Source organism: Diabrotica undecimpunctata, chromosome 6, assembly GCF_040954645.1.
Source record: "Diabrotica undecimpunctata isolate CICGRU chromosome 6, icDiaUnde3, whole genome shotgun sequence".
Lineage (NCBI taxonomy): Eukaryota > Metazoa > Arthropoda > Insecta > Coleoptera > Chrysomelidae > Diabrotica > Diabrotica undecimpunctata.
Genome location: NC_092808.1, coordinates 6,874,855 through 6,902,206, shown reverse-complemented (window position 1 = coordinate 6,902,206; position 27,352 = coordinate 6,874,855). Strand labels below are relative to the sequence as shown.

At 32.9% G+C, this 27,352-nt stretch overlaps 1 protein-coding gene across 1 annotated transcript in view; it reads right to left on the bottom strand.

The window, feature by feature from the left end:
- Positions 1-27,352, bottom strand: part of LOC140443447 (uncharacterized) — a 58,105-nt gene that overhangs the window by 3,790 nt on the left and 26,963 nt on the right. Inside the window, exons 11-17 of the mRNA XM_072534710.1 lie at positions 21,329-21,603; positions 11,648-11,741; positions 11,162-11,274; positions 9,386-9,618; positions 9,072-9,240; positions 6,096-6,249; positions 490-738 (exon numbers count right to left, since the gene is read on the bottom strand). Of these exons, the coding sequence (XP_072390811.1) occupies positions 490-738; positions 6,096-6,249; positions 9,072-9,240; positions 9,386-9,618; positions 11,162-11,274; positions 11,648-11,741; positions 21,329-21,603 (1,287 nt within the window). The remainder of the gene's footprint in view (positions 1-489; positions 739-6,095; positions 6,250-9,071; positions 9,241-9,385; positions 9,619-11,161; positions 11,275-11,647; positions 11,742-21,328; positions 21,604-27,352) is intronic.

Sequence of the window (27,352 nt, the reverse complement as noted above, 5' to 3'; positions counted from 1 at the left end):
ATTCCCAGAATGGGCGACACCGTCCCCTGATGGGTACTGCAGCGATCCAGTGAAAAATTAATTTATGTATTTCACTACCAATCACGCACTGCTACTATTCATGCGGTGTCACTGAGTTGTCGTTCAAAAACACGTGAGTGCTAGGGTTGCTACGGCAACTGCTACTCATGCGATTGGTCGACCGCAAACCAAAGCCTGGAACGACAGTAGTACTGCTAGTCAATCGAGGTAATATAAGATTACTGCTGACGAAACTATCGCAGAGGATTACTAAATTGGTAGCAGCACACCAGGTTAATCCTTTTCATTACACACTAATACATACATTTTTGTTTTGTTATTAAAATTTAGAAAAATTGCTCTAGAGACATTTGTGCTAATATTGTGGAATATTTCTTTATATACTTTTATTATTTTTATCAAATTTTCATACCAGTATTCAAATTTACTTTAAAAACTTCACTAAATAATTAAAAAACTAGTACTTACTCCTTTTGGTACTTGATAACCTCCTAGTATCATGTTCTTTGAGGTAGTTCTGAGACCGGTGATAGCAACAGGAGCAATCCTACTACTCTCTTTGACGGCAGCTTTTAAGTAATGCATATCAGACAATTTATCGGGTGTTAATACTGAGTCTTTTTCTGGGAGGTATTTTAATACTTCTTCACGGAGTATGCTTTGCTTCTCTGGATTCTTAGCCAAGAAGTACAATGCCGCTGCAAGTGTTTTTCCCGTCTGAAAAAATAATGTCAAGTAACTACGAATACAAGCTCAAAATCGGTGAAGATCAGGCCAAAGGGCCTAGTATTAGAAGGAAAAGAAAAATATAAGCTACAATAACCTTAAAAGCTAAAATAAAAGAACTACAAGATATAGTACATATTTTTCCAAACAGAATGCTATTCCCTTTGCAAATTTTGGATGTACGGGTACTAACTTCGGTAGAGGTAGGAAGCGATCATAAGTTAGTATTGTGCAAAATCCGAATGAAAATCAATGCATCATAAAAATAACATCGCAGAATACACCACAAATATAAAAGTTGAAAATCTACAGGACGACACAAGGTATTAATACCAAAAAAGAATAAGAAAAAAATACAGAAACACATAAATCATACAAAGCAATGGAGTCGAAGAAAGCTGGGCAAAAGTTAAAGCAAATATTTTAGATTCAGCTAAAGGCGAAAGAAATAAAGATAAAGAAATAAAAGCAAGTCTTTCCCAAAGTAAAAAACAGTGGTTCTATACAGAGATGAAATAAAAATGCAAGAAGAAAAAGCTTACCTGCAGTACTTCAATACTCAAACAAAACAAACGAGCGTGAGCAGGTTACACGAGAATAAAAAATGAAATACATATATTTATACGAAGAATTACAAACGAACACTGGATACGCTTTTCAAAAGAAATAGAGAATGATTTTTAATATTTACAAAACAGAAATATGGCGGTTTATAAGAGGTAAAAGAGCAGATGTGAAGGAATTAATATACCAGAAACAGGAACAACAAATGAAGTTGCAACCACATCATCATCAATGGCGCTACAACTCTTCGTGAGTCTTTGCCGCGTTTACTATTGCCTTCCATGTTTGTCGGTCCTGTGCCAGTAATTCCCATTGTCGCACTCACATTTTCTCTAGATCTTTGACTGCATCTTTCCACCTTTTTCTAGGCCGCCTTACAGACCTTCTTACCTCTGGCCTTTCCCAGAACACATTATTTATAAGGCGATTGTCGTTACTGCGTATCACATGCCCTGCCCATCTGAGTCTATTGGCCTTTATATATCTGACTAGATTTTCTTTTCCGAATAGAGACTCTAAACAGACAAACACCAAAAATAATCACAATCGAAGAAGTTTATACAGTACGTTTAGTTTTGAATTAGATATTGCACACTACATACATCGCTAAAATCGGTAACATTGCCTCTCCGATCTACTTAACACCTAGACAGAAAACGAGAAAACCATTTAGTAACGCATAACAATGCATGATATACACCTCCGTTCGTCGATTTTTGTTTTCATTACGTATGGCCGGTTCACTTCTTACAACATAAACTCGATAAATATACACTGACCTTTATAAGGCGGTGCATTTGTATTAGTTTTTAATAATGTGAACAACTTTTTGCCTTTGAATCAGAAATAAAAGCGCATTTCTTTAAAAAGATAAAAAAAACAAAAAATATACTCTTATTGAAAATAAAAAATAATTCCTAATAAAATAAGAAGTAATTCTTTATGCCCTACAGAAATGATTCAAATATTTGACCTTCTACAGCTGAACAATATTCCAATCTCTCATAAAAATATCTGCGGATAGATGAAAGAGTTTCTGCTGTAACAGAATTGGATACTTCTCTTATTCGGTTTTTTAATATATCCAAATTTTGAGCTGTAGCCTTAGAATGATCGTAGATGATGCTTTTTAAGTGTCCCCAAAAAAACGTCCATGGGTGTAAAACCGGGAGATTGCGCAGGCCACTTAATATGGCCTGTTTCACTAATAACTCGACTCGGGAAAGTATTAAGACAAGTACTTCCTAATTATTCGAGCGTTGTGAACTGAACAGCCGTCTTGATGAATCCAAACATTCTCCAGCTTTACATCAGGGAGACTGAGAATAGCAGGGAGAACATGATTCTGTAACAAATCGAGGTATACTCTACTATTTAAGTTGTCCTCAATAAAAAATGGACCTACTATGTGGTCTCCTAAAATGCCAGTCCAGACTGTAACTTTTTGAGGACGTTGAGTTCGGTAAACAACACTTCTGAGCTGGTTTTTCTACTCCCAATACCTTGTAATGGAAGGATTGTGTCTCCCTACTAACGAAGTAGAAGATTCATCAGTGAATAAAATGTTTTTAATAAAATTTGGTTCATCATTAGCCTTCGTTATTAGAGTTTCACAAAACTCCGTTCTTCGAAAGTAGTCGTCTCGATAAAGCTGCGTTTTCGAATATTTAAAATTCTTGTAACCGTGCTTTTTCTATAATTTCATTACAGTAATATTGCTAACATCTAACTCTCTAGCAACGCTTCTACGTATTGAATCTACCCTGTGGCGCACCCAGGGGGGGGGGGGTTTGGGGGTTAAACCCCCCCAGGGCATATAAAGTAAACAATATATAAAGAATAGTAGAAAAATGTAACTTGTCTTTCACACACAATACAACAATACAAAAAATCCAAAACGCTGATTGAATAATTAAATTACCACTTTAAATATGTCAACACAATAATTATTGTATAAATACGCAATAATTAATAATATTTTTCATTATATTTAGATATAGATACCTAATATTAGGCTTATAAAAAATTAGACAGAACGAGTCTGTTGCGAGTAGCATGCGCCTACAGGACTGTATCTGCGGCGGTCTTGTGGACTATCACGGGTTGTGTTCCTCTGCATGAGCAGTAGAAAAGAAAAGAGACATCTCTATGGGAGAAGAAAGCATTTGACAACAGCTATAAAAAAAGAAAAGGAAAGATCAATGGAAAAATGGCAAAAAGAGTGGAACAATAAGGAAGATGTTGCTCAGTGGACAAAGATGCTGATCCCGAGCCTAAGGGACTGGGTAGATTGTCTGTTTTAGGGCGTATCTTCATAGGTTCAGAAAGACAGATGCAGATAAATGCCTATACTGCGAATATTCCGACACTGTTACTCACACAATGCTGGAGTGTAATAGATGTACAGTGGAGAGAAACAGAATGTATAAAGAAATAGGTATGAACCCTGTGACTGTAAGAGATGATCGTAAAGATGACGGGAAATACGGAGGGATGGAATAGTGTTCACAATTACATCCAAGCAGTCATTAAAAAGAAAGAAGAAGAAGAGAAATACCAACCGGGCTAATGACAGAGATAAGATCTAATTACTATTTTAATGGGAATAAGTCGCAATTGAAGGTTAAAATAAGTTTATTGACGTTTGAATTTTTTATCTTTGATCTTGCACTGATAACTTGTTTATACTCCAACAATTAATATAAGAAAGAATAGCGGTTGGTACAGAAGTACATCTAGCCTTCATCGACCTACAAAAGGCGTATAATACAGTTCCAAGACTTAAATTGTGGCAAGCTTAACAACAACTCGACATTAGTCCATACCTTTTAGGAATAATCACACAAGTATACAGGGATAACACTATTTACCTAAAAATCGGATATAGACTATCAGAGCCAATAAAAAAAACTAAAGGACTAAAACAAGGATGCAGTATGTCACCCTTACTGTTTAATTTATATATTGAGGGAACCCTCCAAAATTGGAAAAACCACTGCCAGGGAATGGGAATCCCCATAGGAAATGACGTACTGTTCTCCCTAAACTTTGCGGATGACCAAGTCATCCTAGCTCAAGATTCTTATGATCTAGAATTTATGATAAAGTGTCTATAGAGAGAATATTTAAAATGGGGGTTACAAGTCAGCATGAAGAAAACAGAATATTTACTTAATTATCAGTTCAGATGCAAGGTTTGAAGTGTTGATAGACGAGGACGTGGAAATCAAACAAGTGAAAAAATTTAAATATTTAGATCCACTCATTGCTAAGAACGACTTGGGAGAAACCGAAATTAAACTCGAAGTAATCAGGGACGTAAAATTGTAGGATGTCTGAACTCCTTATGGTGGGATCACCACATTTCCAAAAGGAACAAAAAAAGAATAGGGCAAACCATGGTTGAATCAGTTCTTTGTTCTATGGCTCTGAAGTATGGACAATTAATGCAGACCTGAAGAGAAGATTGTTGACAGTTGAAATGGATTATTTGAGAAGAAGTGCTAGAATATCAAGGCAGGAAAGGAAGACTAACGAATCTATAAGAAATAACATGAATGCTACAGAAACGGTCATTGACAGAATAGAAAGAAAAGGTTCAAAATGGTTTGGACATCAATTGAGAATGTCTGACAAACGTTGGCCCCAAAAACTTCACAAATCGAAGCCCCCTCGAAGAAAAAAAGAGGTAGACCTCGACGCTCTTGAAATGAAGGAATTAGAAGAGCGATGTAATCGACAGGTTTGGAGGAGGAGCATGCCTTGCACCGGGAGGATTCCCGGAGGAGAACGGGAATACGGCGATAGCCGTCTTCAAAATGTATTGTATTTACAAGTTCGATTAATGTCAAACGTCAATAACCTTATTTTAACCTTCAATTTTGGCTTATTCCCATTAAAATAGTAATTACTTTAAAATGCCATAAGAAAATAGCTTCAGAACAATAGATAAGATCTAGATAAGAGAAGGGAGTGTTCCAAAAATGTCGTCAGTCATTACAGTGGCCATCCCACTTTCGGAGTACGGTACGTGCGACAGTCAACTGCGCATAAGTAAGAGAGGGTGGTTTTAGTTGGTAGGCAGGATAATAGATACCTGAATCTTTGGAACTGCTATCTTTAGTACTTTAAATTAAACTAAAACCCAAATTGTAGGGACTCAACATAGAGGTAGCATAAAAAAATTTCAAAACCTCCCCCCTAAGACAAATTCTGGGTGCGCCACTCAATCTACCTCGATTGTTGCACAAATGTGTGTATACTGGTATTACCTTTCCTCAAATTATTTTGGTGACACTTCTCGAGCGTGTCATTTTCTGCAAATTTTGAGGTTTAGGCAACTCTCAAAATTTTGAAAAATTTGTAAAATTGACTGCACACAAGGGGTTGGTCTCCTGTCAAAAAACACCGAAAATAAATGTACACACTGTTGTCCAGAATTACCACCACGAAACTATTTTTATTATTTGAAACTTTTCTGTGAATGTATAAGCAGACATGTTGGTTACAAAAATAAATTAAAAATCAATGCTGTTAGTGCTTTAATCAACCACGATAATAATGACAAATTATTGACGACGGGTCAACGGAGGTTCGTGGAAAGTCGACGGCGCGCAGTGTTGCCATTTATAGGGTGCATATCTAATTTAAAACTTAACATACTGTATAAGAAAAAACATGAATTACAAAAAACACTTGAAAAACTATATGATACAGGAGATTTTGGGTTTTTTGCGACCTACACGACGAATTGTTGTACTTTCTATCTATAATATTTTACTTACCGTATCAACTCCCGCTGTTAACATGTCCATTGTCATGATAAATGCAGTTTCCTTATTCACTTTTGTCAAACGCTGCAGTACGCCAAGCTCATCGTCTGGTACATTCTGATTTTTAAATTTTGCTAATTCTTCATCAATCATTTTGACAATTACACTAAAAGAAGAAAAGTTCACAATAAACTCTTCAGATATAGAAAATTAAAAGATTTAAAGGGTAAGTATGTGTGTATCAGAACAATCATTTTTAAGTTGTTCGACGTACATTTTAAGGTTATTTAAAAAGGTATAAAAACAAATGTTGTAGATCTTTTTATAACCTCCAACTTTATTTTTAACTTTTTTCCATAGGATTTGTAGTTTTTCCAGAAATCATGACTAACCGATTTTTACCCTTAAAAACTTATCCCTTTTCACTTTTCGACTTAAGATTGTCGGTTAATTATTTTTTCATTAGTTTCTTTTCCTTAATTTTCCAATGACAATATTTCCTGTAACTATATTTTTCACTTTTTACCATTTTTAAAAGGCCTTGGTCTATTTTTTTTTATTTTGGCCGAGATATTAATTTAAGTAGGAATTATAGTTTATTTTTATGAACGAGAGAGTAATTAGCATAATTTTAACTGGTAGCTCCGACCACTCCATGGGCGTGCTCAAGATTAATTGAAAAATTACTTTGAATAATTGTAAAAAATAAATGAATTATTTCAGTGTTATAAAGTGTTATGTGTATGTAAACAAAAGTGACCTCTTTTACATTAAAAAGGGTTTTAAAAAATTCACATTTTTTTTAATTTTTAAAAATTACAAAAGAGAAAAAGAGTTTTTAAAACCGTCTAAGGTATGTTAAATAGATGAATAAAAATATTAATATAAAACTTACAGCTACTTGTAACAAATCCAAATCAGATTCAGAAGATGAACTTTCAGAACCAAGATTTATAATAACTGGCTCGATCATTTTATCAGTAATATTGTCCAGCTTCCACATTTTTTCCTCTTCTTTAATAGTGTGATTTACTGCCTTTTCCCAGTTTTCAGGTTTTACATTATTTACGGCCTCCAAAAACAACTGTTTAACATCATGAATTTTAAAAGTGGTATTTTTTCTTGAAACTTCACTCTTTATCTGTGCCCATACCAGTTCAATCGGGTTTAATTCACAATGATATGGTGGGGATCTAAGTACTGTCATTCCACGATTTTTGGCAATTTCATCAATTTCGTATTTTTAAAATTTTTCTTTATGAAGGGCACACAACGAATAAAGTTCCTTTCTTATAGATCCGGGATGGTACGTAATATTTTTTGAACTCAGCCAATTCTGCAAGTCTTTTTTTAAACACTTGGTTGTGGGCAGTCCTTCTATAAGTCTGGAGTGATAACTTGCATTATCCATTAGGTACTATTACACAGTTCTTAGGAAGAAGATCTATCATTTGTTCGAACCATTCTTGAAAGACATCAGCGTTCATGTCTTCATGGTAGTCACCGGTACGAGTTGATTCAAAAGTTAATAAACCACCTTCAACAAAACCGTCTGAACTGCCAATGTGTACTATTATCAGCCTGCGTCCCTTTCCTGATGGTGGGTTTAAACCAGTAGATAAGTTATTTACAAAAGCGTGCCTTTGACTTGTAACAGTTTCATCCTGCCAAAATTTATTTGGTGTATGACCCTCGTTGATCCATGTTTCATCAAGATAAAATATTTTTTTTTTGGTTTCTCATTTCCTTTATGGTTCTTAGAAAATGTCTTCTCCATATGACAATATCGCTTCTTTCTAATAAAATAGATTTTCTGGGATTATTTTTCCAGCGGAAGCCTATTTCTTTTAAAAGTTTCCATAACGTACTTCGACTCATTTCTGGGTAATCCTTATCATCTCGAACTGAGACAAGAACTTTATCCAATGTTGGAAATTCTTGTCTAAAGAAGAATTCATGCACTTTCCGTCGAAGTCCTTCTTTAAAATGATATTCTATTTGAAATTTTGGTTTCCCTGGAGCATTACGTGGCATTTGAAAACTACCACATTTCTCTTCTTTAATAACTCTGTAAATCGTAGATTTCCCAACACCAAGTGTACTGCTAACTAACTCAACGGTCTCATCAACACTTTCACATAAACGTTTGTCTGTAAATGATTTAAAACAATTAAATATTAATGTTTTTTCATTAACTGTTAGAGGACCAATTTTTTGGCGTTTACACGGAACTTCCAAATTTGCCATAACAATAGTATACACAATAAACTGCACCTTGCAACTGAAGTACCTACTTTTAGTGAACTGTTAAGAATTTTGAATACGCCACTTGGACCTTCCTATATACAAAATGGAAAAACCCACTATCACATTTTCTGTGGAATAAGTTTAGAAGGTAATTATCTAGTCAATTACTGTCGTAGATTCCTGGAATTAAAGAATTAAATGTTTGATTGTTGAAACCCTTACTTCGTGGAATGCACTCATTTCAGATAAAATAAAACGTTTTATTTTATCTAAAGAATTAAACTTTATTTTGCAAATAGGCAAAGAATTAAACTTTATTTTGCAAATAGATAAAATAAAACGTTTTATTTTATCTAAAGAATTAAACTTTATTTTGCAAATAGGTAGGTACTTATTAAACTTTTATTGGTTATATATAACCAATAAAATAAACATCTTAAATTTCTGGCAAATTCATTAGTACCTGTTAACCTCCATCACTCCGACACTGGCAACCTTATTTAGGGATTAGTAATCCTCACAACTATTGTATTCTATTCTGCTCCAACCTTTATACCTGGTGGTCATACTCAATTTAAAATTGTTTTCCTATATACTTCTGTAAACTTGTTGACAAATATCTGTTTTTCATTGAGTCACCCGTATCAACAGTTTAGGGATTTGCATACATAATTTATTGTTTTATTACTCTCTCATACATAAAAATACACTATAGAAATAAAAAAATAAATTTTGACTTACCTATTAATAAAGTCAAATTTTTCACAAAATTCGTTTAGTTGTTTAGATGGAAGATACTTCCAATATGGCGGCATGAATTCTAAGTAAAAGATTAGATCGAACAGCCTAATTAAATAAAGGACAAATTTGTAGAGATCCGAATTTTTGTCTGTATTTGTATTAAGAGCACCTAAAAATAAGGACTTTTTAAATAAAATAATACTTGTTCACTCTCTCGTTGTTAAAAATATAGGTATAGTGTCTATAACACTTCGCCTTATACCGAAAAGCAAAATACCATAGACAAATTTAAACCGATCTAAATAATACTCTACCTAATTGTCTGTTTAAAGCAATAATTGAAACTGAATCCAATGCCCATTTATATAAATCTTTCTCGAAATCAGCGGGGGTTTGATTAGTTCCCTCGTTTTGCATACGAAATCTGATCAGTTTCATGAGGTCTTTAGCCACTCCGTCCATTCTTGTGGTGTACTGCTGAACTGTTTTAGGCTGCATTAGTATTGGATTTACAATAGTTCTTAATTTATACCATTCTTCACCGTTTCTAAAACAAGAAAAACTTGTTTAAACAGAAAAATAAAATTCTCTAACGTGACAAATCCAAAATGAATATGTGATCTAATACAGTAAGAATTAATCTTAGATCTAATGAAGGTTCGAAGGAAGTACAAATCCATAAAGAGAGAAAATTACAATGGAATACATAAAGAATGAAAATAGCAAAGACCGATGGCTACAAGATTCCTATTTAGAAATTGAGAAACTGGAGCAACGACACGACTGCTTATATTTGCATAAAAAATTAAAAGAATTAACAGACAAAAGCAGAATTTACAGGAAAAATATATTACAAGACTTTGGTGGTAGAATTTTAAGTGATGTTAATAGGAAAATTACATAATAGAATTATTTAAAGATGGCCAAAGAATCTGTCAACAAATAAAATCTAACCGAGATACAGGCCCACCGATTTTAATCTCAGAAGTTCAGAAATCCATCGACCAAGAGAAACGAAAATAAAACGAAATACCTGCAGAATTGTTACAACTATTAGATAATGAGAGTGTTGTGATTATCCTTTTTTTCTTTAACAAGATATACAGCAGCGGAAAATTACCAGACAACTGGTTAGAATCAATATTTATACCTATTCCCAAAAAAAGGAATACCAGACAGTGTAGCGACTATTTACTTATCAGTTAACTGAGTCACACTTTCAAAAGTTTTATGAAAATATCGTTTCCGAAACGGTAAAGTACTTGTGAAGCTCTTTTTTGCATGCGAATACTCTTACAAAAAAGCTTACATTAAGTTGGGAAAAATATTTACGTATGTTTTATAGATTTCGGAAAGGCCTTTGATAGAGTAATACATACATTACTATTTAAATAGTGAGACTCTGGATACGTATGCCATTAGATAGCTTAAGAAAGTTAACTACAATCAGACCGCTTGTATTAAGGTGGATCAAGAGGTTTCAGCTCAAGTTTCTATTAAGCGTGGTGTCAGACAGGGATGTGTTATATCACCGATGTTGTTTAATACCTACCCTGAACCAGTTTTTCAGATAGCGTTGAATAATTGTCGTGAAGGTGGTGGTGAAATTATTAGTAACATCATATACGCTGTAATATACGGTGTAACGAACATACACCGAACCCTTTGGAACGCTATAAAGAACGAATGCACTGAAAATGGTTTAACAATCAGTGGAAAGAAAACAAAATGGATGGCGGTCGGAACAATTAATATCGAAGATTCAGTACTAAAATTAGATAACAAAATCCTGGAAAAGGGTGAAACACTTTAAATATCTGGGTAGCTGGATTGAGTAGCTGTGTGGTAGAGGACTTGCCAGAGACAGGTTTTAATGTAGAAGACACTATGGAAAGGAATGAGTGGCGTAGAAGAGTAAAGAATAGCGACATCTAAAAAATAAAAAGCCAATGAAAAAGAATAATATGTTTAATTCTACTAAGTTATCGTTACTCTTTGGATTAGTTTTCGGCCGCAACCCAAATATGTCAAAAGTCACTACTGTGTTCAGTTAATAAATATCTATTAGCAAATACATAAAACATACTTACATAAACGTAAGACCAACATTCCCTTTGTACAAATCCTTCCTTACTTTTTTTCTATAATAGTACATACAGTCCATAATAAGCCTGGAAGGAAAAGGTCCGGTGTTGCGAAATAGCTGTAAAAATAACAGTAGTTCTTTTTTTAATTTGTAACCGTTTCAAATTATTTTTCAAAGTTTTAAAAATGAATTATTATAATTCCTAGTAAATATTCAAATTAATGTTGTTCACGCCATCTATCCGCCGAGTGCATCTTAATTACCTCAAGGATCCAACTGCAGTTCCTCATAGCTCCGACCTTAGCCTTAAAATCCGAGTGTTCGTAAACCCGCCATTCATCTCGCCTACCCCTCTTTGAACGTCCAACAGACAGGACAAAATTTTGTTTGAGTGGTCTCGAGGTAAGCCGAAAAATTCTTTTTCTCTTTTATATTTTCAAATAAATATTTATTTAGATACACTGTTAAAAAGTTGTAACATTCTACTTACATATTCCATGTCATCTGGATTATACAGAAAGACTTTATCTCTGCGTCCCCATATTCCTCCAAAATGTACAACATCTCCATATCGTTGTTGAAATCTGAAATATAAATTTTAAAGTGTATCAAACGAATATAGTAAATAATACAGGGTGAGTCATGAGGAACTTTACATACTTCTACCATATGTAGAGTCCCTCAGGGAGCATATCATGTGGCCACTAAAAAATGTCAACTCCTCTTCTTTATTAATTAACAGGGTGATTTGTGTAATTGACCATTTATTTCATTTTACTGTAGTGTTTATACAGCTCATTTGATTTTTTTAATTTTTGCATGATACAGTACACTACTATCAAGCATTCGACTGGTATTAGCTAAACTAAAAAATTCCAGGACTGGCTTTGGAAAAATTAATTTAGGGATTCGTATTAAATATTACACCCTGTATAATTTTTTTTTAAAATGCAATAAGTGATTTTCAAACTACATAAATAGCCAATGAAAACGACATATGTGACAATGTTGTCGCACTTTTATTAAATTTTTAGTGAACGATCAAATCTTACCAAAAATAGAACAACCATAATGAAGTATCAAATTATAAGGTATTAATTTAAACAAATGTTATAAATTTCAAACATTTTAATTAAAATGAGTTCCTACAACATAATCTAATACGTAGAAAATTAACATTTTTACTGTCACTTTGTATTATCTCTACGATAGAATCAATTGTTTTTCAATTTTAAATTTTTACTCATAGATCGTATTGGGGCATTATTTTCGATAAATAATAAATTAAATTGATTAAAAAGTCAAACCTCTTGTATGTGATAATTTTTGTTGATGTAAATGATTAAAATTTTATGTCAAATAATAATACATTGCATCAATTGTACTAGATAAAAATAAATCTAAAAAAGTTTAAAATTAAGGTTGGCGTTGACCGTTTGACGTTTCTTGATATTTTATACCCATTGTCATTATTGTCATTATCAATTGTTATTTATGTGTACAAGAATACATATTTCTTCTGTCATATCTACGTTAAGTACATTGTGTTAGTTTTGGTAGAGCTTTTGTTACTTTCGTTCAAAATGCCACATCAGTTTTCGACCACAGAATATGCAGACATAATATTTTTTTATGGATTCTGTAATGGAAATGGTAGGGCTGCTAGTAGAGAATATCGCAGGAGATTTCCTAATCGTCGAACTCCCAGTCATCCAACATTTGGGTCAGTTTTTAATTATTTGCGAGAAAATGGCACTTTTCCTAGTGGAACAACAGAGCGACATGTAGATGAAGCGCAGGAAGATGACATTATGGACGCCGTTACTATGAACCCTACAATAAGCACTAGACAAGTAAGTCGAGAACTCAATGTTACTCAATCAAAAGTAAGTAGTCTTACAAAAAAATAATCTATACCCATATCACATTCAAATGGTTCAGCGACTACATGCTGGAGATGAGATCGATAGGTTGGAATTTTGTAGATGGATTAACAATAATCGACCAACGCTATACAGGACACTATTTACAGATGAAGCCCAATTTACCAGAGACGGGATAAATAATTCACGAAATTCACATTTGTGGGCAGAAGAAAATCCCCATGCTATTCGAGAACGTCGTTCTCAGTTAAGGTTTTCGGTTAACGTGTAGATTGGTGTCATAAATAACCAATTAGTAGGTCCTCACTTTTTTGATGGTCCTTTAACAGGGCAGGTCTATTTGAACTTTCTACAAAATATTTTGCCGAATTTGCTTGCCAACGCGAACGTTGCTATCCGAGGAATGTATTTTCAGCATGATGAGGCCCCCCACACTTTTTACTGGCAGTGAGACAACATCTCAATAATGTTTATGGCAACAGGTGGCACGAAATAGGACGTGCAGGTCCTATTTCGTGGCCTTCATGATCCCCTAATTTCAATCCCGTTGATTACCATATTTGGGGACGATTGAAGCAACTAGTTTACGCAGTGAATATTAATAACAGACAACAATTAATTGATAGAATTATACATTGTTGTAATACTATTAGAAACGATCCCCAGAGTATCCGTAATTCAATACGTCAATTAACAATTCGGCAACAAAAATGTGTACAGGCTGCAGGGTTCCATTTCGAAAATCTATTTTGAATTATTTTTATTTTGTTACCATTATTGTATCTTTTCTAGTTCTAATTTATGGGTTTATCATAACTATGTACATATTTTTAGTTTTTTTTAAATTGTTCTTCGTTATTGTTAGTAGTTACTGTTTTTTGTTGTGCAGTGACTCAGTTTATCATTTCAATTAAAATGTTTGAAATTTATAATATTTGTTTAAATTAATTACCTTGTAATTTGATACTTCATTATGGTTGTTCTATTTTTGGTAATATTTGATCGTTCACTAAAAATTTAATAAAAGTGCGACAACATTGTCGCATATGTCGTTTTCATTGGCTATTTATGTAGTTTGAAAATCACTTATTGCATTTTAAAAAAATATATACAGGGTGTAATATTTAATACGAATCCCTAAATTAATTTTTCCAAAGCCAGTCCTGGAATTTTTTAGTTTAGCTAATACCAGTCGAATGCTTGATAGTAGCGTACTGTATCATGCAAAAATTAAAAAAATCAAATGAGCCGTATAAACACTACAGTAAAATGAAATAAATGGTCAATTACACAAATCACCCTGTTAATTAATAAAGAAGAGGAGTTGACATTTTTTAGTGGCCACATGATATGCTCCCTGAGGGACTCTACATATGGTAGAAGTATGTAAAGTTCCTCATGACTCACCCTGTATATCTTATAACTAAAATCTTACCTACTACATGCAGGATAATTGTTCAAATGATATAATATTATTCTACCTATAAAAACTAAAAAAGAAGACATCTGGACGAACTTCATAAACAATGTTCTAACTGTTTCTCTACAATAAGGCTTTTACAATTAAGATAATGAAACTTAAAATATTAAATTATTAAATGAATTTTTTGCTCCTTATGAATGTGTTGTGTATTTAATGAAGCACATATTGACTTATAGAACGATAACACTAAACTGAACGATTTCCTCGATGATATTCAAACTCTTCCACTACATCTAGTTTCAGATTTGAAAGACGTCATATCACGGCATTTGGAAGAACTGAAAAATCAAATTCGAAAGTACTTTCCAGATGTTAGTTCGGAAAACTGGGAATTTAAGTTGACAAGAGACCCTTTTCGAAGTATCGACTTCGATATCGAAGTTTACATTCTTCCAGTTTCAAGAGCAGGCAATTGACCTAAAATGTGATTCACAAGCAAAAGTAGATTTTGTAAACATGGATTTGGAAGAATTTTGGTTAACCTACTTTCCTGTTTACCCAGAAGTGGCTTGAAAGTAAATTAGGTTAATTATGGGATAGTTTCGACCCTGACATGTGTAAATCCTTAGTACAAACAATACCAGACAGGATTACCGCGATTGTAAAGGTGCTTGGCGATGAAAACCCATATTAAAATAGTAGTTTCTTGAATTGTCCGAACATTTAGTTGTCACGATGTTATGCAACATTCTCGTTTATTTTGCCGCCAACGCTGCAATTCAAACTTTATAGAGACCGAACCATTTTAATATTTTGTTATTAATGATAGAGTTGAGTTGAGTAATGAACGAAACATGGACAATAAAATCAGAGGATAGGAAAAGGATTGACGCATTCGAAATGTGGTGCTGGAGACGGATGCTACGCGTCTCGTGGACGGAGCACAGATCCAATCAGTCGATTCTCGAAGAGCTAAACATTCAGACCAGACTCTCCTCTCAGTGTCTTGCAAATGTTTTAAAGTTTTTTGGCCACATTGCGAGAAGAGACAATGACAACTTAGAAAGACTAATTGTATGCGGAAACGTAGAAGGACGTAGAGGCAGAGGACGCTCACCTATCCGATGGTCAGATCAAGTACAGAAAGCCACTGGAGAGACGTTTTCCGAGTCCATGAGAGCAGCCCAAAATCGCAAGAGATGGAGAGAATTGACAGCACGCATTGTATGAAATCACGATCCTCAGCAATGAGGAAACGACAAGAGAGAGAATGATAGAGTTCAATGTAAATTTTCGTTTGTCCGAACACTTAGTTGTTAGGAATCGTAATTTCAATCTGAGAAAGTACTACTTTCTTTGCAGAAGAGTAAGCTTGATCCCAAAGTCTTGATCTTATAAGTGATTTGTAAATGTAAATATGATTTATAAGACTTAATTTTATTTGTTGATGGTGGTCTATCAATTACTGTTATTATTATATTATTAGTATTCTTACATTATATAATTATCTATATATTATCTCCGATGCTTTACATATACTAATGTTACAATTTTCCAGGTGAATGTTAAATTTCTTTTTAATTATACGACGTCATTATCAATTTGATTTATGTCTCCTTCATTATATTAAATATTGAAATTTTTTATTTTAATTAAAAATATATTAGGATAACTCATACAGTGTAGGTAAAACTTTATGGTCGGTATGTATCAGTATGTATCTTACGTGAGATGGAGTGAGAAACACCTATTTAAAAAGAGAGAGGTATATTAGGTCAGCCCATTATATCGTCGAAATAGCATTAGTGGAACTAAGAAAAGAGGAGAAGTTCAACATTGCCAAACTTATTGGTTTTATTTGACCTGTTGTCTTTTTAGCATTTTAACAACATTCTAAGATAATCAAATTTGGGCGAATTGATTTAAATGGCAGCTTACTGTTTTTTATTTTAAATTTGCCACAATTTTTCTTTTCAATAAGTTTAATTTAACATTTTGATTTCCACTTCGGAAATCGTTTTATGTAAATAAAATTTATTAATGTTTCGTATTTTAAGTACGATTTCCGAATTGGAAATCTAAACATCAAAATAAGCTTATTTTAAAGTCACGTTGTGCCTTATTCGCAATAAAAATAAATTGAAATATCAAACCACAATAAAAAACCTTAGTAAATTAATTAATAATAACCTTAGTAATGTATTTTGAGAACGATTTCCGAAGTGGAAATTGAAACGTCAATAAACGTATTTTAACTTTTAATTGTGGCTTATTCCCATTTAAATAGTAATTAATTTAAAATGCCACAAGAAAATAGCTTCAGAACAATATTAAAAAACCTTCATACGAAATTATTTGGCAACGTCTCATGTCGCGTAGTCAAAGCACCGAATCAAAGTAGAACCATTGATTATAAACCACACCAAAACCACACCACGCATACAATATTGTGTGGTTTATAATCAATGGTAGAACACAGGTAACGAACGTGTAGAGGTGGGCATTCTTTTTTTTTTCGAATCCTGAGAAAATTAATAAATATTTTTGAAAAATTTAAACGCAGAATGAAAGAATACATTATTACCGAGGGCCGAAAGTCTCTGAAAACTTCTATAATGTTTATTTTAATAAGTTACAGGGGCGAAAAAAGAGAAAATTTAGTGTGATTTTGAATTTTAAGTATCTCATTCAAAAAAACTTTTTGTTTATTTCGGCCCTCGGCAATAATGTCACCTTTCATTCTGCGTTTAAATTTTTTAAAAATATTTGTTAGTTTTCTCAGGATTCGAAAAAAATGAATACATTTAAAAAGCATTGGCCTGAAATTTTGCGCCTACGCTCTTAACGCAACTAAACCGATTTTCGTAAACAATAGCTATGATTGTTTAACAGTAGTTTCAAGTAAGAGAGTACCTACATAAACAAACATAATGGCTATTATCGTTTATGTGTATATTTATTGAAGTGAAAGAAACTAATCAAGGATATATTTATTATAACTTGAAAAATAAACTAAACAATACAAATAGTAAATCGTACTTACATACATTTACATTACACGTTATTATTAAATCGCGAATAGTCTAAATTGATATTTAAAAACGTAAGTTTTTCTACTTTACTTCTTGTTAACCGCGTTCTTCTTTTATTTAAAATTAAAACCAGATTTTGAACATGTGTTCACATTTACATTACTTTTTTCTAAACCCGATATTAGTAATTGTACTACGTCGGATACTATGGATGTAAGGTTACCGTTTGCTAAAATTTTATTGCAAGATTCTTGAACGCAGCGTACCATAACAATTACTGAACTACCCTTCAAGTATTTTTGGCCACTCATTGTACTTGTTATTTCTTAAGGCCGTAAAATTTGGGAAAATTGAAAACAAATAATCCAGTCTTCATTATTTAGATTTGGTCCAAGTCTAAGTGTGTATTAACTAATACAAAAGTGGAACGGATTGCCTCTTCTAACTCGGTCATTCTTTTTAATATGTAATAGGTAAAGTTCTACCTAGTTTCCACGTCTTGGATTGGCCGTTTGGGAGCTTTGTTATGTTGTAATTGATACTTTAAAAGCCTTTCAAGCGATAAGGTACTTTTTTTGAAATGTGTTTTTTTAGAAACTGAAATTTGAAATTAGTGAAATAATTTCACTAATTTCAAAAGCGATCTTTTCTGAATTATGGTTTCCAGAAAAATGGCAGCAGCCTAATAAAATCGTTTTAAATTCTAAATTTTCGGTTAAATATTGTCCTGTTAATGCGATGTAACTCAGTCACTCCATATGTCCAAAGGTCAGTAGTAATACAGATATTTTCTACTTCTTTAACAACTTGTGATCTAATAATTTGCTTAGTTTTGGTATAACATTCCTGAAGTAATGAGCCTGACGTAATGAACAAGTTTTTCTTGTTGGTGGTTTATATCCAGGAATCCACGCTGCAAACTTTTTAAAAGCTCGTTCTTCAACTATGGAAAACGGATGAAACGAGTCTTTGCATAGGTTTATTAAATCCATATCTATTTTTTTCTTTTGTTCTAAACTAATATTTTTATTAATGGAAGTATCCATCACCTTTTGACGCTTGGGTCGCGGTGGCAGTATGTCAATACTTGTAGTAGAAGTAGTCGAAACGGACAGAAATGCGTCAGGAGAAGTTTCAATCATTGCAATATTCAGAAAGTGGACCATAAAAGCTGCATCTTCTACAAATGCGCATTTTTTGAAAATAAAATATTATTCTTATACTAGGTCAATAATTTTGACTAAGAAAAATAATTAATAATTGAATATTTACAATAAATAAATCCTTTGACGAACTATCAATAAAGATTTGAAATCGAAAATGCAGATCAATCGTAAATCGAAACTCATTCATTAATCAGAATACCTAGTTATAAAAAAAAATCGGTTGCCTGTAAAGTCGGTTTTACGGGCGAAGATTTTACGTGACAACGTCTTTTTCTCGGTAGAACATTTATTGATATGACTGAATCGACTGAATTACGATTGATTGCAGTGCAGAGTGATTTAAACTAATAATTTACTTAACACTATCAACATTTGTCAATAGTATGACATAACCTATAAACTCAGTTTCTCAACTTTTGTGTCAATCTAACAATTAATCAATCAATCATAGTTTACGATAATGAAATATTAGTGTACAATTATTTACCTTTATTGTTGTAGTTGTTGTAAATGACGAATCTAAGCACTCCACATTTTCACTACAGACACAGCTGACGATACTTTAACCACACGTGTGAACTTGTATTATGACGCTTTCTCGGTTTTCCAACGCCAAGAACGCTCGAGAAAGACAGAGACACAAGCACGCACCGATTCAACGCGCCTAATTCTCTAGTGCTGCGCGCGCAGCGGACCGATCATGTTTGAGTGGGAGAGAGACGCAAGGCATTCGCCGGTCCGGCGGGCCTCTCTCTCGTTCGGTGACTCATCGTAACAGACGTGAGCGGGCGTTACACTTTTTCATGAGTGACTCCGAGCCACAACCTAATTTAAGACGTTGTCACGTCAACAAAAGAAAGAGTTAAGAAGCTGGTTACTTCTATAAAAAAAAAAAGAAAAAGAAGATTGTACTAGTGAAAATCAACCAGTACAAGAAAAAGAAACTGATAAAGATGATAAGTCCATGGTGTATTTTTGATGAATTTATTAGACATGACTCATCTAAACATATACCTGTATCTAGAGATATAAAAGAAGTCGACATGTATTTGTCTGATGATATTACCCACAAAAAATTTCGAACGGTGATTGGAACTGTCCATTACAGTGGTGGAAAAACCATCGCCATGTATATCCTAACTTAACCACTATATTCATAAAATATTGTAGTATTGTAACAAAATCTGTTCATTGTGAACACATGTTCAAAATCTGGTTTAATTTTAAACAAAAGAAGAAACAACAAGAAAAGTGAAAAAACGTATGTTTTTAAATGTCAATTTAGACGATTCGCGATTTAATAATGTGTCATGTAAATGTAAGTACTATTTGTATTGTTTAATTTATTTTTTAAGTTATAATAAATATATCCTTCGTTAGTTTCTTTCAATATAATAGCCAATATGTTTTTTGTGTACTAGTTTACTATTGAAACTGCTGATAAACAATCAACTAGTTACAGTTTACGAAAAACGGTTCCGATAAAAATGTCAACGACCCACCTCTAGTTTCTTAGGATCGGAACCAGATATCTCAGATCGGAACTAATCGGAATTAATCGAAACTAATCGGAACTAATCGTCTTACTATTGGGCAATGGGCAGCAATAAGAAATATGGAGGGGAGATCAAGGGGAAATATGATTGTTATCTTTGTCTGTTCGCTGAAAATATGATTTTATATCTGCGTTAGATATCCTGTTAAATTTTACCATACCGACCATAAAGTTTTACCTACACTGTATAGTCAAAATCCAGTGGTATTTGTTCTAAATTTAATCGCTTAAACTGATTTACATTTTTAATAAAGGTTTATTTGCATTATTTTTACCTTTATAAAAATGCGCAGTTGATTGATTAAAATCCTGAATATATTTAGGTTTATAAGTAGTTTTTTTAATTTAGTCTAATTTAGTCTACATCATGAACGTATGAATCCATTCATATTAATACTGTAATTAAAGATTTGATAGTGAATTCTTAAAAAATTATATTTGTTGTAACAGTATCTTAAGACTTGCTAATGGCTAAAAAAACATAACCATGCAGTCATACAGAGAAGAAAGAAAACGTTAATGATTATCGTTTCGATAGCAGATGCGTAACAGAGGGCCAATACATACCTGTAAGTTTAAATTTGAGAATGCAAATTTGTAAATGGGCATTTTCTGCAAGTGCATATCTGCTTCTTCCATAAACAGAAAACTAATATTTTCCGGTCTGCCGACCTTTTATGATGAAGACTATAAACTATAATGCTTTGTACTTGACTATTGAAAGGTTTGAGAAATGCAATTTTGCGAATTTTAGAACAATATTTCTAGATCTAGAAATGCGTTTTCTCTTTACGTTTCGTATTTCGATAATTTCGATACGGTATTTGAAAGTCGTATTAAATCATTTTTTAAAGGAGGCATCATTTTCGATTCTCTGCGGGGGGGGGGGGCGACGGAGTTCGTTAGCCAACTTTCCGATAGTACAATGATAATAGGAAAAATGTAGCCAAAAAATGGGTGAATATGGTACAACACCTAGACACACGACACACTGAAGATATAATTAAGAAGATCTAAGTTCAAGGATGAACTGACAAAAACAGTAGATAAAGAAGAAGACAATCAATATAAAAAGCAAACTGTATTTCACTTGCAAAAATAAAATTCCTTACCTTATCAACAGATCATCCGTTTTTATTCCGTGAAGTTCCCCTCCGGGAAAAAACCTCCACATATTTCCAAGCACCGGCAAAGGTTTCGGTCCAGGCATACTCTCGAACGGTTTCGCATTCTCCCATCCCTCTGGATTCGCATCATCGTTGTTAGACGCAGTCAAATGTTTATAAAAATTTTCTCGGTTCGTCGCCGTGGAGTACTTGGCAGTTTGTAAAAGCGTTGAAAATTTCAACCGAAGCGCTCGTTTCGACAACATTTCGACGTGTGAATTCTAAATTGTTCACACAAGGTTGTGCGGCCTCTATATTTTAAAAATATCAAGGTTATTTATAACAACTATTTAATGTAATAATGATTGATGAAGCAGTGGTATTATCTAATCAAGATAAATGTTTTTAAACAATTTTTTAAGGAAACCGGAATATAATATGCAATTTAACTCTTTTTTCTCTTAAATGTTGCTAACGGGACAATATACTTTTTGAAATTTATAATATAATGAAAATTTAGAATAAAAAATCGACTACAATAATCTTTGTGTCCGATATGACCAATCATAGTAAACAAACCATTATAATTTTTTATAAATAATAAATAAAAGTAAAATAAAATAATTTTTAAATGTAATCAAGTAATGTTTTAAATGTAATCAAGGGGAAGATTGGACAGAATTTTACACAGAACCTATTGCAACAGAGAACATGATGCTCTCAAAAGGTCTAAATTATACTGTAACATGCCCATCACTTCCTAAATTATATACCAGTGGCGGCCGGTCAGGGTCGGCAGGGTCGGCAGTGCCGACCCACACCTTTATAGATATTATAGTTTTTTTAATATTTAATTTAATCAGTATTTCAATAATTAATTGTGGCAGGTAATCAGTTGATGTCATTTGTTTTTGTGAAATAAAAAAATATCTGTGAGATAATGAGATAATAAAGACTAAATTTTATTCATGTTTTTTTTTTAAAGAATTCGACCAATTCGACAAGACTAAATTTTATTCATGGTTTTTAAAAGAATTCGTCCAATCTGAGCGTTAAGTGATCCCTGCGTAGACACTTTTTGAATTGATGATCCGATATCGGAGACATCCATCCGCCTGTGGATTCTTAAAAAGGCACGTTTTGCATTTTCGGCGAGCCGATCCCAACCTTGACGATGTACTTGTAAAAATCAACGGAATATTAGTTGATTAGCAACCAAATATACATTTCTTTCCATATGAACTTAATTACCAAGTACGGCAAAATTAAATTTGCCGATGCTTCATTTAGATTGGTGATTGGTCGCCAACTGTACATTGCGAGCGCGGGATGAAATGTTATTTCATATAAGAACGTAAGTAGTAAAGTGAAGTGATATTCAGTGCAGGAACTAGCCTTTCTTTATGTGATTTATTTTTATTTTCTAAAGTAATACTGTGATACGTTACGTCTGCCGTAAATAGTTAAAGGTTAAAGGGTTTGACATAGAAGTTTTTTTTTAATTAAAGTGTAAACAAATTCAGGTAAATTAAGGTAAAAAATGCAAGCCATGGGAGAAACTGTAAGTATTGATAAGTCTGATATTGTAAATTATATTTTGCATAATGGGTTTTCATCTATTCCATACGAAGAACAAATTGTTATTAAAAATAAGGGGCGTCCTTTGCCTAAAATGTCCCGGCTTATAAATATTAGTGCGGGTAAGGGAAGTAATAGAATAGATCATTTTCAGATAATTGGTACAGAAAGTACTCATGGCTTACCGGGAGTGAAATAAAAAACAAACTTTTCTGTTGGCCTTGCATTTTATTTTCGACAAATAGGGGCAAACATCAAAATCCGTGGTGTGAATCTGGTTACGATAATTTAAAGGAATTATTTAGGGATTTACATAAACATGATATTTCGAAAGATCATACTTACAGCCAGATTAAATTAGATTTATTTGGAAAAAAAATATCTATGTTTCATTAGATAATGCCCAACGTGAAAATGCTATTAAACATAACGAAATTGTAAAAAATAATCACGCAGTTTTACGTCGTTTAATTGATATTATAATTTTTTTAAGTTGTCAGGAATTATCTTTTAGGGGACACGATGAATCGGAGCATTCGTTAAATCAAGGTAATTATAGAGAACTAATAAAAATGTTTAAGAAATACGATTTGGAATTTTCTAATTTACTTTCTGATTCGAAGACATTTAGCGGTGTATCTAAAACAATCCAGAATGAATTAATAGAATCAATTAGTTACATTTGAGTAACGTTATTGAATCTGAGATTCAGGAAACCATTTGCTTTTCACTAGAAGTAGATGAAACTACCGACATATCATGTCATTCACAATTATCAATTGTTGTTCGATACGCGTTACGTGGTAATATCTATGAGAGGTTTTTAGGTTTTACAGACGTGAGTAAAAGCCATAAGGCAGAATATATTTTTGGTGTTTTAAAGGACAGATTAAAATTTTTTGATATCAAAAATGAATTGGTAGGGCAAACTTATGACGGCGCTGCCGTGATGTCTGGTGAATTAAATGGTCTTCAGGCAAAAGTTAAAACTATTGCACCGCAAGCTTTATTTACTCACTGTCATGCGCATATAATGAATTTAGTTTTGCAGGATACATGTAAAAAAATTAAAGAATGTCGTCTTTTTTTTGCCAGTTTAAGCGGATTTGCTTCATTTTTCTCAAGCTCACCTAAACGGACTAATGTTTTAGAACGGTTTGTTTCGAAAATAATGTCAACGGTTTGTCAGACGCGATGGAATTTTAAATCTCGGTTAGTTTTTACTGTAGCAGATTTTCGTGAACAGCTTTTGGAAGTTTTTGATTTTATTATTGAATGCGACGATTTTCAAAGTGATGATAACTCGATCCGTGAAGCAATCGGTTTTAAAACTTTATTAAATGATTATTCTTTTAACATACTTTTAAATATTTTTAAGAAAGTGTTTACCCAAACCGATTTGATATTCAATGTTGTTCAAAATCAGTTAACTGACATTATTCATTCCAAAAATGGAATAACAAGACTGGTGCAAAATCTCAGAGATTTTCGTAACGATAGTAATTTCCAGTATATACGCAGTGAAGTTTTGGACTCGCTTGATATTTCCGAACCCCCAAAAAAAAGACAAAGGCATGACACAGAAACAGATATCGAAAAACGAGTATATTTTGAAATTTTGGATACTATTATTATGCAAATAGATACTCGTTTTTCGAATTTTGAAGATTTGCAAATTTTTGACCTCTTTGACGATTCAAAATTTAAAAGTTACGCCAAACAATTTCCAAGATATTTATTAGACAGGTTAATTAAAAATTATCCATCATTCTTTAATAAAATAAAATTAGAAAATGAATTAAAAGTTTTATATGCTGATCCAAATATTTTCGGAAGATGGGATAAGTTACAAGATATGTATAATTTTATATGCTGCAATTCATTATAACAAACTGTTACCGAAATTAATAAATTATTGTCATTAATTCTCTCATTACCACCAACGTCTGCCTCAAATGAACGAGATTTCTCTTGCCTCAAAAGAATCAAAACTTATTGTCGAAATACCATGAAACAAGAGAGAATGTCAAGCTTGTCCCAAATGTCAATAGAAAAAAAAACTTTTAAAATCTCTCCAAAACTCTAATAAATTTTACGATGACGTTATAACCCATTTTGCTACTTGCAAACAACGTAGACTTGAGTTAATTTATAAACATGTTTAGGTTCTAAATTTATAGGAAAAAACAAAAAAAAAAAAATAAAAAACAAGAAAACAAAAAATCTCCTATGATGATTTACTTAAGTCTTTATTAGACGGTATACCTATCTTAGGAGACAAAAAATACCTTGCCGACCTTGTCTCTCAAGCCACGAGCCGCCACTGCATATACAATTGGTGCTGTTGAAAGAGTCTATTAAGAACTACCAATATTCACAAGAAAAAAATATAGAGGACCGTACAAGAAGAAAAAACCACAAAATCAAAAGCAAATGTTCTTAAAGAGAAACTCAAAGCTACCAAAGCTCTAAAAGAAAATGAGACCAGCTGATAAGGACAATGCAACTGTAATTATGAACAAAAGAATTAATATTAGGAGGATATATCGATTGATAATTTTTTAGAAATAATAATAATTACAGATTTTAACATTGATTTCAAACAAGCCTCTAAATACGGTATTAGGGGAAACACTCTTAATAGCCCTTTTTATTTCGTTATTTATGTTGTTGTAGTAATTCTTATTATCTTTAGCGTTTCTTCTGGCTTCCATCATACATAGAATCTCCTCCGTCATCCATTCCTTTTTATTTGTTCTTTTAGGTTTTAAGTATTTCTCTGTTATTTCTTGACTTACTTTGTGCAAATTTTCTAGTTCTACATCTGTGTTATCTGTTTCTGTACGGGCCAATGGTTATTATAATCCATTAAAATCGGTAGGAGTTATTTCTCCAAAAGAAAGAAATCTTTATAAGTGTATTCACAGTTTATGCTGACACCAAAAAGTGGAAACAACCAGAAGACCTAAAATCCAATAGACCTATAAGTTTGTTGCCGATTCTATCAAAGGTATATCAAAGGTATTTTGAGATCTATCAATCTTAGAAAAAACTAAACTTATTCCGGACCACCAATTCGGCTTCAGGTTAAAGCATGGGACAATCGAACAGGTCCACAGAATAGTAAAAAAAAATTCCTACGCGCTGGAAAGTAAATCATAACCTCTCAGCAGCCTTCTTAGACATCAGTTCAGCCTTCGATAAAGTTTGGCATGAAGGCCTACTTAATAAGATAAAGAAACAATTGCCATATTCTTTCTTTCCACTCCTAAAAACCTACCTATCAGATAGACTCTCCCTGGTAAAGCAGTACGATGAATACACCCAGTTCCACCCTACGTATAATGAAACACAAGTACAAATAAAGTTATGTAATGAAATAACAAAAACAATCACCGCAACAAAAGGCCTCAAACAGGGATGTGGTCTCTCACCTACACTTTTTAACACACACACACACACACACACACACACATATATATATATATATATATATATATATATATATATATATATATATATATATATATATATATATATATAATAATTAATAATATATATAGATCAGGCTTTGAAAAGATGGTATAGAAAATGCGGAACAATGGGCATACCAGTACAAGAGAATATATTACATTCACTACTTTTCGCAGATGATCAAGTCATTTTTGCACAAGACAGGGAAGATATGGAATATATGATAAGGAAATTAAAGGAAGAATATGAACTTTGGAGACTCAAGAGAAATATGTGCAAGACCGAATACTTATGTATTGGACCCGAGGTTGCAGATTTGAACTTAAGTTTAGAAGAAGAGACTATTAAGAGTTGTAAGGCTTTTAAGTATTTAGGGTCAATGATTAGCTGAGATGGTACTTGTATGAAAGATACAGAAATGAAAATAGCACGGGGAAAACAAGCCACAAGAGCACTTCATGGAGTGATATGGAACAACACTCTAACCAAAGAAAACAAAAAGAGATTCTTTTAAAACATAGTGATGAATATTACCCTATATGGATTGGAAGTATGACCAATGACAACAACAATACGAAATAAAATAAGAACAGTTGAACTGGACTTTATGAGAAGATGTCTACAAATCACAAGAGCGGATAGAATAAGAACGGAGGAAATATGGAACAGAATGAAAGTGAAATGCTCAATTACAAAAAAGTTGCAAAACAGAGCCCTGCAGTGGTACGGGCATGTACAAAGAATGCCAGAGCATAGGTGGCCGAAAAGAATATTAAATTGGGACCCGCCGGGAAGAAGACGGAGAGGAAGACCTACTACAAGATGGAAAACATACTTTGGAAATGCTATGATAGATAGAGACCTTAGAGAAGGTGACTGGGAGAATAGAGTGCTGTGGAGGACGAAAACGGCGAACTAATAATGGGAAAAGCCGAAGAAGAATAGAAGAAGGTCTATAGTAAATGCTCCAGTGTATGT